Genomic DNA, 16,689 nt, shown 5'->3' on the forward strand with positions numbered 1-16,689 from the left:
ATTATAAACAACAACTAAAACCAAGAAAATTCTTTCATAGCTCAGTCAATGGCTTTGAACTAGCCATTGTTGCAGCAACTCCACAATCGATGGACTGTCGAAGATGAGGAGGAGTCTCAGATGTCAAGAGTTGCATGCCATACAATAAAAGTTACATGTAACATGAAACATGAAAAAAATATAATCAAATGAATTAAATTAACATGAAACAAATGTACCTCTACAAAGCTCATATCACGCTTAGGCTCAGAGTCCCTAGTGAATGTCGATGGTCCAGTAGAGAACTAATGCACATGTATAAAAAAATTTGTCAATCCTTCATATGATTACTTAATAAATATATGTATTAATTTAAATGATTAAATTGATACATACCTCTGGACTTGTCGACGGGACAAAAAATGGGGTCGGGGGATCTCTACTAGGGCCGCCAACACTCTGACCCTGAATTTTGAACAATGTCAATACATGCTAATTAATTAGTCATTCACTATACATACAAAATGTGATCAAATTAGTTTATTATAATTGTAATTTACTTGTGTGTCAATGCCAAATGTCTCATTCAGGAATTGATTAGTGACTAGCCCATCATCCATGCTATCTCCAGCATGACTGCCAAATGTGCATAAGGATCCACATGATATGCACATGTGACTGTGATGCACAGAAGGATCCTCCTCAACTAATGGACTCATGCAATGAATGAGGGTCTGTGTCAAAGCATTAATAGTCCCTAGAGTGTTGGCCTCTACATGTTTCGTCACAACTTAAGGAATAATCACATGCTCACCCTGTGGCTTGACAACAAGTGCCCTAACTACATTAGGGTCATGACGTGCCCCCGTCCTCTCAAATGATGACCCCCCACCTCTACCCTAAGATTCTAATATATCAAAATAATTGGGGATCTTCCCAATGACAAATTCACAATACAATTTTTTTAAGAAATAGATTGGAACCTCATGATTATTGCAGGACGGGGCATCAAAGATCATCCACCATCTATCCCAAAAATTATTTCTAATACCATCATGTATGCACCAATGGATGGGGAACCTTTTAGTTGTCTCTCTAATAGTATTTTGTTCACCAAATTTTTTAAACAATGCACAAATACTACTTTTTGGTATTTCTTTTTTTTTTACATCTTGATATGATAATTTGTTTGCATAATATATTCTTTGTTCATCCCTCTTAACACGCCAAATATCCAACTGACTGCTAACAAAAGCTACATGGGTCATAATGGACTCAAGGGAGGATGTCAATTGTGCTCTCATTGGATTGGTTTGTCCACAAGCTTTCAACCTACCAATGAGTGCTTCTAATTCATTTTTCCCTCTTTTTATTTCATTTATTATGTAGTCTTGTGTGCCAAGAGGAGGTCTTCCAATCGGTGCAAGTTGTGAAATTTCTTGCTCTTGTTGTGGAGGGTTTTGATTCTCATCTTATGGAGGGTTTTCATTTGGATCTTGTGGAGGGTTTTGGTTTTGATCTTGTCGGGGATTTGGCGGTTCATTATCCACATTTACAGATAAGAAACCAATTGCAATCTAAATAAGTAAACAAATTTAAAGCAAAATTTAAAAAAACCTATAAAACAATACAAAAACATATAAAACAATGCAAAAACAAGAGTAGAAAACATACAATGTGATCTCAATCTCGAACTTTAGCGAGAAGGAGGCATTTTCAGGAGGCGAGTGGTGAAAGTCTTCAATTCCTTCAACTTGCGTACGCATTGTGAGGAGGTAATCCTTGCAAAATGAAATGGAAATGAAATGGGTTGTGGGTTTGCAGCCAATTTATTAAAAAAATTAGTTTTTAAAAGCACGTACGCTTTATAGTGTGAACACGCTTTTAAAAACTAAAAAAAGGGGGTTCATGTTTTTGGCACCACAACTTGGTGCACACACCTAGGTTCAATGTTAAGGTTTTAGTTAGAATTTAATTGGGTTCAATATAAGAGGTAGAGTCGGATTTAGTTCAATCTGAGGGTTTCAGTTATCAATTTCATTTTCTTCAATAATAGAGTTTTACTTATTCTAGAAAAAAAAATGTACTATAAATTCTAAATTTTTTGGTTTTTATCAAATGTTCTAAACAATAGTTTCTAAACTTTTACCTAACATTTTCTAATGTTTTCTAACAAAAGAAAAGTTAAAAATATCTAAATTTTCTAATATTCTCTCTAAATAATTTTCTATATTGAATAAATATTTCCTAATATTTTCTAAACTTTCTAAATTTTCTAATATTTTCTAGATTTTCTAAATTTTCAAATATTTTCTAAATTTTCTAAACTTTCTAGATTTTCTAAATAATTTTATATATTTTCTCTAAATAATGTTTTACAATTTATCTATTTTTCTAATATTGTCTAAAGTTTACTAAATTTCAAAAACAAATAAGAATACTCTAATATTACACTATTTAAAAATTAATACAGTATTTAAAAACATAGATTTATAATAATAAAAATTATTAAAATTGTTTAAAATTGTAAAACATTAAAAAAATATATTACAAACCAAATTTTTACCTAAGAAAACATAAAATAAAACTTAAAACATATTAAAGATTTGGGGAAAATTGTTGACATACCTGATCTGACCAAATTACTCCTATAGCCCCCTCCCACTTCACAATCTCAGCAAACTCATTTCATGTAAATGAGTCATGGATTGCATTTTTGTAACTTATATAATTTTCATGGTTCTAGCCAAAATCGATCTAGTCGGATTGAATCCAGCTGGATCGATTTCAACCGAAATGTCATAGATGTGTACATGTGTTGTGTGCATCTATTTAGTGCCACATGGATTCGACCGGAGTCATTCCGACCGAAATGGATCAGGCCAAATTTGGTTTGGTCGAATCTACAAAGTTAGCTTGAAAGGTGACACAGATCTTTGCTTTGACCCTACAATATCTTCAAAGGTAGTGTTGATTCTTTTTCATCTTTCTTAATGGTCAATAAGTTTACTATACAAAAGTCAAGGTTGAGCTTAGATAGAATTCCTAATAAGATGGCTATTGACATAATTCTTCCTACCTTAATAACTCTTAGGTTAATTTTTGGTAGATGGATTTAGATAATTGAATACAAAATTATAACTACCTTATATAGTCAAAATTGTAATAGATTTGGTCACCTTGGTGTGGCTTGCAAAAAAAACTATTTTTAGATTTGATGTAGTAGTAATGCAAAAACCTTTAGAGAATTTGACATCAAAGATTTGGAGATTCCCCCAAAACCTATCAACCCCTTAGATCCTAAGGAAGTCCATGGGAAGCCTTAGGAAAGGATAGAATTATATGTTTAAAAGTTGGAGTGTAATAAAAAATAAGCATTAAAAAAATAAAAAACTTTAAATTTAAAAGTTATATAATAACTAAAGAAACTTTCATGGCCTAATTTATTCAAAGCTAAAAAATTAATAACAAATTTAAATTTAAAAGTTATAAAACAACTACAATCAATATTTAAAGCAACCTTCAATTAATAATATAAAAATTGTACAAATTTACAAATTTATTATATATAATACTTTTTTAATTTAAAATTAAATATAAACTTTTATACTTACAACATTGAATTGATAGGTGTTTAACAATAAAATTATTTTTCAAACACAATTTAATGTGAATAAATTAAAATATAATTAATTTTTAATTTAAGTAAAATAAAAAATTTAAAACATATTTTATGACATCTAAAAAATCTTTACATAAAAAATCTATTAAAAAAATTAATTATAAAAACTAAAAGTTAAGCTAAGCTAAACTAATTTTAAAATAATTTCAAAACTAAATTAATTTTGAAAAACAAAAATTAAATTTAGATTTTTTCAAAGAAAATGTTGATTAGCTTAATATTTTGAAATCTACAAGCTAATTTCAAAAAAAATGAGGAAATAACTAAAGTTCAACCAAAAAGAAATCTTTTAGAAAAGAGGGTTGACAATGTTTCAATAAGAAAAAGTTTGGTATATAAATAAATTACTCACATAAAGCTTATGTGCTCAATAAAAATAAATTCAATAGTATAACTCCAAAATCACATAACTACTACATTCAAATTATAAACAACCATCAAGCAATGATATGAAGATTGTACAAATATTTAATTAGGGCTTGCACGAAGAACAACAGTGCAAGAGTATAGCTGATAGTTAGTTGTATGAGGTTATTGATATCCCTCTTCATATAGAAACAATTCTGGAAATGTATTAGCAAGCTACCATAGAAGATGATTTACATGGTGATAATTTGTTTTATATTTTGTGACATGATATAATACTAAATGCAATTTATAAACTTAAACTATAATATTCTTGTCAAAAAGAGGAAAGTCAGTTCATTTCTGAAAACAATTTCTATTTGAGCATTGAGTCAAGTTAATCCTAGGGTTATTTCTTTTGCTTTCAAGGAGTAGTTAGTTAAACATGCTTAAAATGGTACATTTGGTTGGTAGTAGAAACATGTTTTCCATGGCCAACGTATACAATTTATGCACCTTGTTTATGTTGCCACATTCTGTATATAGTTTGATCACTTTATTTTTGAAACATGGCTTCTTTGTCTTTAGAATTGACCTCACTATTTATAGAGAGGGGCCTATTTGGAGTTCCTTGATTAGTTAATCTTTCCTTCATGCTAAAATCTGAAGTGTTCGGATACGGAAATAGTTATGACAGGACGATTTAAACATCACACACTAGCTTTCATTCAACACTAAAAATGTTAAACAGTCGAAATTAACTTATTTTTTCCAAACTTAATATTCTCGTTTAGTTTGTAATGTTTAAGAATAGCCATGGCCGGAACCTTCTGACCCTAACCAATCATTATAACTACAGCAAGACCTTTTCTAAATTTTATCTATCTATTCAACATCTACGCATTAAAAAAAATCCTAGATCTGTTAATTTCATACGCAGATCTGTTAATGAGTCTCAAAGAATGTTAAATCTAAAATGCAATGATGTTTCAAATTTCATACGCAGATCTGTTAATGAGTCTCAAAGAATTTTTCATTAATTTTTCATTTTACCAGAACAATTTACAGAAAGTCTTTCTTTCCCAAATAAATATGCAGTCCTAAATAGGGACTGCAACAATAATTTGTATCATAAGATTTTTTAAAAAATCATTTGTACAATCATCTAGGAACAAGTTTCTTCAATAATGGTTTCAAGTCCAATTCTCTGATCCATTTTCCATCTTTCTTCATCGCACTCACCATTCTTTAATGGCAGGATTTTACAGTACATATTATCCCTCTCTCTGCCGCTAATTATCTGGTTAAGAGCGGAATTAGCCTTAAACACCATTTCAGCCATGTCTGAAGATGAAAGAACATATTGCAATTTACTCAATGGAAGCACAAAATAAAGCTCTCCAAATTCCAATTCCTCCTTAGAATTGACAGACGCCATAAATTTACCAATGTGCAGAGAATTCCAGTGGCAAAGAAAAAAGCAAGGATTTTGTTCAATGATTTCCCTTGCTTTGATGGCTTCTTTGAATTCCTTCATAACGCCATTAAAAAATATAACTTTGGCCGTTTGCATGAGTTGAGTTTGGGGAGAAGATACGGATGTGCAATTGCCCATTATGAGTTTAACCTGGTATGTCTAAATTGATGTTTGCTTGTTGATATATACAATGCGTATATATATAGATTCTTTTTGTTTAGGTGATAATGATCTGACGTGGAATAGTATATTTAACATGGGTAGAAACTGTATAGTGGCTGACGTGGAACTCCATGCCGGCCAGATTGGGAAGTTTATCTTGTGACTTTTTCGTTGACTTTGCTGAGTGTGTCTGATAAGTCATCTCCCTCGAAAAATACAACCATGGAGCACATCATTTAATCATTCTAGATCAGTCAACGTTTCTGGTTTCCAATGTAGGTTCTACATTGTTTTTCGCTTCTTTATAATAGATTGGTTGTTAGATAACTTGTTACATTGTACAACTTTAAGCAAGAGAAAATTTTGAAATAATAGAAAATTATAAGCAGCCATTAATAATTGAAATTTCTATTTAGATGTGTTTATTTTATTTATATTTTTATATATTCATTTTATTATATTTGTATTTACATACATTTATTTGAAATTTAGAGATGAGCACTTGCTTTCTTTTTTTCTTTAGGTCATCCTATCATACTTGGGATTAACTTTTTCAGCTAAATCTAAAATAAAAAGAAGAATATTGATAGAAGAAAGAAGACAAATTGCACAGATAAAAGAGAAAATAGAGCTTTTGAAACAAAAATCTATATTATATTGAACAGAGCAGAGCTCAACAAAATTACTGTGCAATTTGTCTTCTTTCTTCTATCAAGATTCTTCTTTTTATTTCAGATTTAGCTGAAAATCTTACATGGTATCAGAGGAAAGCTCAACAAAATTACATGTGCAATATGTTTTTAGCAACTCTTATTATTAAAAACTGAAAAACAATCTCTCCCCTGCATGTACGCTGCGGTCAAAGATGTATTGGCAATTTTGGAAAAATGAATCAACGTCTATCCATAGCCTTCCCTACATGTACACTGGAGTCCTATTCTACCGCACATACTAGAGTTGGAATTAGTTTGAATTAATCACTTGCACATAGTGGAGTTAGAATTAAGGGGGGGTGTTGGTGATTAATTCAAACTAATTCCAACTCTAGTATGTGTGGTAGAATAGGACTTCAGCATACATGCAGGGAAGGTTGTGAATATACGCTGATTTACTGTTCTAGAACTGTCAGTGCATCTTTGACTGCAACGTACATGCAGGGGAGAGTTTTTTTTTTAGTTTTTAATAATAAGAGCTACTAAAAATGTATTGCACATGTAATTTTGTTGAGCTCTACTCTGTTCAATATAATATAGATTTTCGTTTCAAAAGCTCTATTTTCTCTTTTATCTGTGCAATTTGTCTTCTTTCTTCTATCAAGATTCTTCTTTTTATTTCAGATTTAGTTGAAAATCTTACAGCTTATGATTTTCAATGGACAAGCAGATGCTCTTTTTAGAGCTAAAACCTATGTTAGTAATTTGTATTTCTACATGAATCACAAAAAGAAACATAAAACAATTATCATATATATGGCCGAACAATTAAACTAGTCTGATATGGGGGCTTCATTTCTAAATGTTCTCCAATAAGTGATTTTGTTCTTGTTACAAATGTAATCATACAACATGAGAATTCACAAAACATTGATTAGTGGTTTGATATCAAAAAAGAAAAATTAACCACAAATAATTCAATTCTAGAAAATTTATCGTTTTCCATTTTTACAAGTAGTGGAAATGTAAGGAACTAAATATGTCAACTATAAGACTAGTATGGATTAACATGATTCAAAAATAAGGCCATAAATAGCAAAAGATCAAAGTGTTCAAAGTATCTTCTCCAAAGAAAGAGCCTATGTATAATAAGAAAACATGGTAAAAGTTACAAAGAAACACATTTCATGAGCTAAGCTATGATAAATTGTGCCAAAAAGTAGTTTACCTAGAGTGCATTGAACAATTTTTGCTAGACTTGCCTGAAATTTAACCTAAATCATAAACTGACTAAGCTAATGAAAGAACATATTTTGAAAAGAAGTCTAAAATGTTCACCAATGCATCTCAGTATTTGTAGTTTTGTTTTCTAATTCAAATGATCTATAATTAGTGAATCAAAAATCATGAGTCATTTATGTGATTCATGTGATTATGCGATAGGTTGAATCAGATCAGTTACTTTTGTCTATGAATTGGCATGAATCTACATGCAGTTCAATTGGACAACTTAAAATCATTTTTTTAACATTTTTCTTTCTTATAACTCTTAAAGGCCTTCAATTTGTTGAGCATGAAAAAAAGAGAGGAAAAGTGAGAGATAGACTTGATTTTTCATTTTATTTACAGATAGTCATACATTTCATGGATCTTCATCTTACATATATTTATGATTTGATTTCATTGGTTTGATGGATCTTCATCTTACATACATTTAGGATTTGATGTCATTGGTTTTATGGATCTTTATCATACATACATTTATGATTTGACAAAATTTATAATTCTATATATCTATGTCATATGATCCTATGTTTTCTAGTTACTTCATCTTCAAATTATAGTTTACATTTTATGTATGTGATCGATTTATCATTTATGTTCTATGCTTATGTATGTTAGCTTCTATTTGATGATATTTTTGTGTATTGAATAAAGGGTGCATGAAATAAGTTTCAAATTGTTAAAATCTCTAAATTTCAAGGATTTTTCCACTTTGTCGATTCATAGTGATTATGGTCCCATTCATGAGTTGAGTCTCCTCCGATTTTGAATTTGGGTTCTTTGCCTCTCCAAGTAGAAGAGAAGTTTATACTCGTTATAGTGGTATCATTTTGTAAGAATTTTCCTAAGGGAAAAATTCACCCAAGAACCAAGAACTCAAACACAAGCACATAGTAGACCAAAGAGAGAGAGAGAGTATGATCAGAATAACAATGTATTCAATAACTGATGCATAGAGTACACTAGGAGTGCCTGAATATAAAGGCTACAGGAGAGCTTCTAGAATCCATAGAGTTAGCATCATGATGTGTCATACAACCAAGCACATGTCCACCAGATATGGATTATCCTCCATTAAGCACGGAAGTAAGTGCGGTGATGTGAGGATAAGTCTACAAGGGTGGGACACACAAAACAGTGTTGTAGACACCATGTGCTCAAATAAAGTTGCGTACTCCTGTGTTGTCAACATGACAAATCACAAGGTGTGCAAACTCCTAAATGTCTCATAAATAAAAATAATAAAATAATGCAATATAATTAAATAATGCATTAACCTAAGTAAACTTAAGTAAGTGTAATAAGTACATACTTATTTACACCAACACATTCAATGTGGTATTCTATATTACATGTAATATATAAAAGTAATCATGAGTGTCAATTGGCCTTTAGTCTACTAGTAAAGTAGATTGGTTTGAATGAGTCTACTAGAAATTAAGTCTTGTTGAGCGTAGAAGTCCCATTGACCTAGATATATATTTTCAATATATAAATTATCATATTCTTTCAAGATCATTATTGATTTAAAGGAAGCTCCCTAAAATCTTGCTTTCTTTGATTCAAATGTGGTTTTAATTTTGTTAGCCTCATGTTGAAAATATATATCTTTATCCAAAAAGAGAGGGATGACCATTTCAAATATTATAAACAAACTTATATATGTTCTTATTTTCTAATTTTCCACACTAAGAAGGCTTTGTTATATGAAATCTCTATATGTGAATATGTGAATAAATATGCTAATGCCTAGAACTAGCTTTTGTGGTAATCTTTGAACAAATACAACATCCACATTAAGGTATAGGAGAGAAGTCGAGAATCTATTGATCCTTACTACAACAATTTTTTTTATCTCTTCTCATATTGTTGTAGGTAGACTAGCCATACTAAGGTTCAATATCTCATAAAATAGAGTCCACTAAAGAAAAATAATGAACTCTGAGTATCATTTAGGTTTGATAATATTACCTTTCTTGATAGATTCAATCATATTTTTCAAGTACCAAACCACAATCCCTTGGAGATCCTTGTCCATTGAAAGTTTACAAGAGATTATTATTATAGACTAGCTAACAATTTTATGTATCTTTTGAAGTGAGACTTCCTTATAGTTTTAGATAGCCCCTAAATTTCTTAAGTAGTCCCTAGTCTCCTTAGTTATTATTTCTCATTTCCCAAGGAAGGAAAAAGAAACACAAATTTAGTGCATGTTGTCCAAATTTATTTTTTGAATTAAGAGGCCTCTTTTGGAAGATAGTTTTGTCCTCTAATATTTTAAGAAAGTTCTTCCCTCCTATTCCAAATGAAAATGTCCATCAACTAATCTTAAGTTTATTGATCGTAGAAAATATCTTCTAAGTTAATTAATTAGTACTATTTTGTTAGAGCTATTGTTTGAAAAGGGAACATATAAATAGATTGATTCAACCTTTTTTGCATGAGTGCTTCTAAAACCTCAGTTCTTTTTGTTTGTAACATAAATATTTTTTCATCTCCTTGTTTCTCTTCTTTGGAATTAGTTCTTTAACATCCTTTCCTTATCCTTATTTTATATGTTAAAATTAAATTTATTTAAGTAATTCTTCATTTTCTTAAATTATGACATTATAAACTATAAAAATAACATATTTTCAATTACAAATCTATACAAACTATAAAAAAATATAATTATTGAAAATTAGTCTTCCATCATAATAACACTTCAATTTTCCTCTTTTTCCATAAATATAAAGTGATAAACTCTTTTACATTACTAATATAAAAGAACATATATTACATTTTAAAAAGTTCTGTAAGCATACTTCCATATACAGATCTGAAAAATAATTTTTAAATACAAATATATGTAATTATATTGTCCATTGATTTTTTGAAGTTTATAAAAAATATTACAAGAGACAATAAGCCATTTAATTTTCATAAATCAATAATGCATTTTCGAGCAGGTACTGCAGCTGCTTTGCAATAGATTTCCACGAGTTTTTTCATTAATTTGTAATTTTTACAGTCATTCATGAAAATGTACCTTCAAGGATAGTTTCAAGTCTAATCTTAGACACACTTCTAGAAAAACTCATTTCCTCTGATCCTCCTGATTTGCATGACGTCATTTCCCACCTTTCTTCATCACACTCTCCCTTCTCTAATGGCAGGATTTTACAGTACATATCTTCCCTCTCTCTGCTGCTAATAATCTGTTTCATGGCAGAATTGGCCTTAAACACCATTGCTGCCATGTCTGAAGACGAAAGAACATATCCCAATTTACACAATGGAAGCACAAAATAAAGCTCTCCCAATTCCAATTCCTCTTTAGAATTTACAGACACCATGAATTTACCAATGCGCAAGCAATCCCAATGGCAAAGAAAAAAGCCAGGATTCTGTTCAATGATTTCCCCTGCTTTGATGGTTTCTCTGAATTCCTTCATAACACCATTGAACAATATGACTTTGGCCGTTTGCGTGAATTGGGTTTGGGAAGAAGATACAGATGTGCAGTTGCCCATTATGAGTTTAACCTTGAATGCCAAGATCAATGTTTGATTATTCGAATATACAATGTGTGTGTGTATATATAGATTCTTTAGGTTTAAGTGATAATCAGCTGATGTGGAATCATATATTTTACAGGCTTGGAAACTAATATAGTAGCTCAGCATCCATGTCACACGACAGGTTTCTGGAGTTTATCACAAGTTGACTTTGCCGAGTGTGTTTCACATGTCTGTATTACACATTCTGTGCTTTCTTTAATCATTTGAAAAATTCAATGTTGTTTTTTAGATAATCTTGTTGCAGTAAATAAAGCTGATAGTTTATCGCATATAATGTATGGGAAGAGGATAATAACTTATAGATAAATAATCTGGTTTAAATTTAATCATAAAGAGAATTAGTTAGGAAGTTAGTTTCATTTACAGGTTTATTGTTAAAGCTATTTTGGGTGAGACATAAGAATGAAGTGAACAGTTATAAGATAGAAAAAGGTCATTATTTATTGAATTGAAGTAAGTCTTAATATCAAATGTTATAGAGAGAAGAATGGAATATTAAACATTAAGAAACTGAGATATGAGACGAGATTTCCACAATTCATGATAATCATGTACAAAACCTTTAAATTAGATTGTGTAGATTTTTTATATCGATGTCTTTTTTTTCTTATACTTTCTCATACAAGATCAATGTAAAAACTGCACACAACCTAAAGCAAATTAGAATATCTTTAAAAAATTAATATAAATAAAATAATTTCTAAAATTATTTATTTAGTGTTAAATAAATATATACTGTACATTTTAGATCCATAACTAGATAGATAAGAAAATATTAAACAAAGAATTTCTTCACAAGAAAAAAACTGTTATTTTACATTCATATTGTAGATGAGGAGATCAGAAATATGAAAAACATAGGATGAAAGGGAAAGAGTAATTATAAAGACCAGTACTATTCTATTCAAGAAAGGGGGTTATTATGAATGTCTTAACTCTACTAGATCCATAAAATTAAAAATCCCCGGGTCATAAAAATATAAGCAGTTGTATGTATTGGACATGTTAGGCCATTAATACACTAAAAAGGTGTTTTCAATGTGCAAGTTCATCTAAGTATAGATTCAATGTTCATAGACATGGTCCATGCCCTTTCCCACAAACCAAGGGGCGAGGGAATGGTCGGCCAAACATTATTAATAAAAGCATCCTTCATCTCAAGAGTCAATCCAATATAGCCATATGGTATTTTAGGTAATATTATAATCTTTGATGTATCATCATTTATATTCTCTTATGTTATTTGTATTTGTGCTAGGCAATATTGTAATAAGTGACGTATCTTTTTCCTTTTAACCAAAAGTAATTTTTACTATTAGTTCACATTTATGCATTCATGTCATGCTAATATCACATTAACACTAACCAATCAAACTAAAGAATTTAAAAGATTATATGAAATCTCAAATGTTTATATATTTTTCTTATTTTTTATTATTTTATAAATCATATTTTTCATTCATTCTATTGGTCCATACTATTTTTGGTGGGGGAGAAAATTAATTTTCTTCTAACAAAAATACAAATATTTTCTAACAACTTCATGTATGCATTAATTACAACTTTATCTTTTCCACATTTATGACAAGGTGATAAGATTTATTACTTTTTTCAATCATTTTATCTTCCACCTCACACAATATGTCTAATGAATATTAATTCTCAATAGCAATATAATTTCAATATGTTATATTTTTGTATTTGAATTTCTAATTTTTTTAAAACTTTGATTTTTTAATAAAAATAGTTAAAATTAATACTATTATTTTACTTTTATAAAAATAAATTAAACAATATTATTTTCTAATTATATTTTATAATAGTGTTTGTAATATGTATAATTGATAAGTGTTACAATTTATAAACTATATCATTTATTATTATTAATATTTTTTATTTAAACAATTTATCATTTAGTATAAATATGTTTAAAACTTAAATATATATTTTAATATTGAATTACTAATTATATTTTACATCAAAAAAACATACTAAATAGGCAAGAGCCTACAACACAATGGTAAATTGTGAGCCTCTTTTTGGAGATGTCTTGAGTTCAAATCTACTCAAGCGCTTAATAAATAATAATAATTTAATCATAACACAATAATTAATCATAGCTTCGGCCTCTTACCGATAAAAAAAAAAAACATACTAAAGAAAATAACCACAAAAAAGAAACAATTCAATTCTATAAGATATATAAATTATTATTAAGTTTTTATAAACTATGTATTAAAATTAAATAGTTATATTCTATTTCTTATTTATTACATCATATTTATTCATCATCAATTTTATATATGTATTACATCTATTTATTATTTACAAATGTACATATTAAATTACATAAATATTATTTTATAATTAAAAATTACTTAATTTTATGAAAAAGTTGGAAATACAAAACATTGAATAGTGAACCTACTCTAATTGTGTAAAATTAAACAATTAGTTTTACTTATAAAATATTTTTTATATTTCAATACATTTCATTTTTTCTTATACAAATGTGAGTTTTAATATAAAAATTAAATTCTTAGTTTCATTAATTAAAATATAATATATTTTTATTTTTTATTATAACCATGATTTTATTTTGACTATGTGTTTTATTAATAAAAATAATTATAATTAATTCTCTCTTTCTCTCACACACACAACTTATGTTGGTATCACTCTATCTTACTATTTTATCTCTCTTCCTCTTCCTCCTCTATATTATTTATCCTTTTTTCCTTTGCATATGTGTTTATATTGTTATTGTTCTATACTATTATTTATCTCTATCTAATGATTGAAAATAGTGCGACTTCCATTTGATAATCAAGATGAGAATAATACAGAGTTGGGAGAGTTTTTCCAACTACTTATGGTTCTTTAGTAGCATGCATATCATGCTTAAACATATAATGTGATACTCCAAATGTTTCATCACTTCTTCAAGTTCTATAATTTAAATATTGGTATGAATATCCTTCCTCATTGTACATATTTTAAGTTGTCAATGTAGAAGGTGCAAATTTGTCTAAAGCATATTTATTGATCGTAGTATGATATTAAGTACTTAGTGTCATATCAGGGACTTTGGCCTCTTATTCTTGGGTTTAAATGCCCAAAGATATAATAATATAACACGAGAACTTAACAAAAAAAATGAACCATCCTATCATATCACAAGTGCATTTCTAGGACGAGAATTTAACAACAAAATATGAGCCATCCTATCAAATCACAAGTGCATTTCTAGGCAAAAATTAATGCATTCACAATGTTAATTTAGAACTATTTAACCTTTTTCTCACTCATCTACACCTCTACAACCATTATGCATTAGGCAGGAACTATGACGCATTGCGTCTCTTGTTTTGAATTGTGATTTTTTATTTTTCTAAGGTATATATGTCATATTTCTAAAATCAATAAAACTATTTTACTTCTAAGTGATTGATTCAAATATTTGGGTCTTATACAAATGAATTTACATGAAGCACTACCCTTGTTATAAGGCTATAATATATTTAACTATTCTAAGACTATATTTTTCAGCATGGATATATAAACATATGAAAGTAAAAAAAATATTTAATAATTGTTTAATTTAAATAAAATATTTATACAACAACATACAATTATGTTATAAAGAGTATAAGATAAATTAAATTGTGTTTAATGACACACTAACATACATTAACATACAATTGTACTATTAATATGTTATTTTTAACATACAACTATGCTAAAAATATATTAGTTTATAATATTTAAATACGAAATAATTTTTTAAAAATACAATTAAATTATTTCTAATGATTTTTTTTGGCAAAAATTTATATTTATATTAATATCATAATATTTTTTCAATTTCTTCCAAGTTCAAAAAGGGCTCATGGAGGAAAGAACTTGTAAGAAAACCTCCACATCATCACTCAAATAAAACAACAGACCTAAACAGACCTAAAGAAACCCTAAAACAAGACTAACCCAAAAACTCAACCCCAATTATGGCCAACAAGCTGGTCCATTTATAATATTATGCCCAAAAGTTCACCCATATAAAAGAGATGCTTAATATACATGATTGTTGAATTATGAAGGCCAACAGACACATGTGTTTTCCAGGTCCATTATATTTTGTCTCTTTAGCTGATCATTTGTGATCTATAAATGATGATGGCATGTATTGTAAACTTAATTGGTTTTTTCAGTAATATAATTCCTCTGCTCTCACTGTGGACGTCACAATTTGTGGTGAACCACGATAAACTACTACGTTTATGTGTTTTTCTGTTCTGTATTTTCTTTTGCATTCTTAGTATATTTACAATTGGTATCAGAGCCATAATCGATTTCGGTGACCAAATTCTGAAGTCATGGAGGAAACAAGAGTGCAAAAATTCTCGGGGAAGAATTTCAATTTGTGGAAGGTACAGATGCAATCGCTGTTGATCAAGCATGATCTTGCAATAGCAATTGAAGGCAAAGCAAAGAAGCCTACCGCTATGTTAGATGAAGACTAGACTAAAACTTATGAGAAGACAATGGCAGAGATTTTTCTTTCACTATCTGCGAATGTGTTGTTCAATGTGAACAATGAAATGTCAACAAAAAACGTAGGGGACAAACTTCATAGTATGTATCAGATGGCATCTGCTGCAAATAAAAATTTTATCATGAAGAAGCTATACAAGTTAAAGATGAAGGACGATACAGTGATGTTGAATCACATAAATGAGTTGAATACTCTTTTATGTTAAGCACAATCCATTGGTATGCATCAAGATGACAAAAATAAGGCGGCCATCTTATTATGTTCTTTATCGAATAGTTGGGATGGTGTGGTCACATCGATTAGCACTTTCGTAACTGGCAAAAACAAGCTGGTCTACGATGATGTAGCTTCTACATTGCTTAGTGAAGATATGAGGAGAACTAATAAAGAGTCTTCATTCGGCAATGTGCTAAAAATGGTTAGTACAGAAAATAGAGAAAGAACTCAACATAGAGGCAGAAATAATAACAACAACCAAAGGTCACAATCAGCTAGAAGGTCGCAGTCCTGAGGTAGACAAAATGGTTGTTGGTTTTGTGGAAAGGCTGGTCATGTTAAAAAGGACTACAAAAAATATAAAAGAACTCAAGAAAAAGTTTTGGACAGTGGAGCAAACATCATTCATGATCCCGATGATGGCGTTTTGGTTCTTGCAACAAGTGACACAACTTCGAATTCATGGGTAATTGACTTGGGGGCTTCATTTCATGCATCTTCTTGCAACGAACTCTTCACAAACTACAAGGAAGGTAAATTTGGGAAAAAAATTTGGGTGATAACAAGCCTTATGAAATCGTAGGAAAGGGTGATATTTTGTTATCAATTAACGGAGGCACTCAATTATTGCTTCAAGATGTTAGGTATGTTCCCAAATTAAAAAGAAATTTGATTTCTGTAAGTCAGTTATATGCTCAAGGTTTTCTTACACTCCTCACGGACACATGGAAAGTTACCAAGGGTTCCATGGTTGTTGCCAAAGGGGATAAAGTTGGCAA

The 16,689-nt window shown here is 29.4% G+C and overlaps 2 protein-coding genes across 2 annotated transcripts; both read right to left on the minus strand.

Annotated features, from left to right (window-relative positions):
* Positions 1 to 5,171: 5,171 nt before the first annotated feature.
* Positions 5,172 to 5,543, minus strand: LOC149566310 (uncharacterized). The gene has a single exon (XM_089816451.1). The coding sequence runs from the start codon at positions 5,541 to 5,543 to the stop codon at positions 5,172 to 5,174; it is 372 nt and encodes a 123-aa protein (XP_089672577.1).
* Positions 5,544 to 10,596: 5,053 nt separating this feature from the next.
* LOC149566311 (uncharacterized) lies at positions 10,597 to 11,094 on the minus strand. Its single transcript, XM_089816452.1, has one exon. The coding sequence runs from the start codon at positions 11,092 to 11,094 to the stop codon at positions 10,597 to 10,599; it is 498 nt and encodes a 165-aa protein (XP_089672578.1).
* Between the last annotated feature and the right edge of the window lie 5,595 nt (positions 11,095 to 16,689).

This window comes from Cupressus sempervirens, chromosome 3 (assembly GCF_028749045.1).
Source record: "Cupressus sempervirens isolate cs-2001-9-10 chromosome 3, ASM2874904v1, whole genome shotgun sequence".
Lineage (NCBI taxonomy): Eukaryota > Viridiplantae > Streptophyta > Pinopsida > Cupressales > Cupressaceae > Cupressus > Cupressus sempervirens.

Excerpts from the sequence above, each read along its gene's own strand:
- LOC149566311 (XM_089816452.1), bottom strand. The coding sequence starts at position 11,094 with ATGGGCAACTGCACATCTGTATCTTCTTCCCAAACCCAATTCACGCAA.
- LOC149566310 (XM_089816451.1), bottom strand. The coding sequence starts at position 5,543 with ATGAAGGAATTCAAAGAAGCCATCAAAGCAAGGGAAATCATTGAACAA.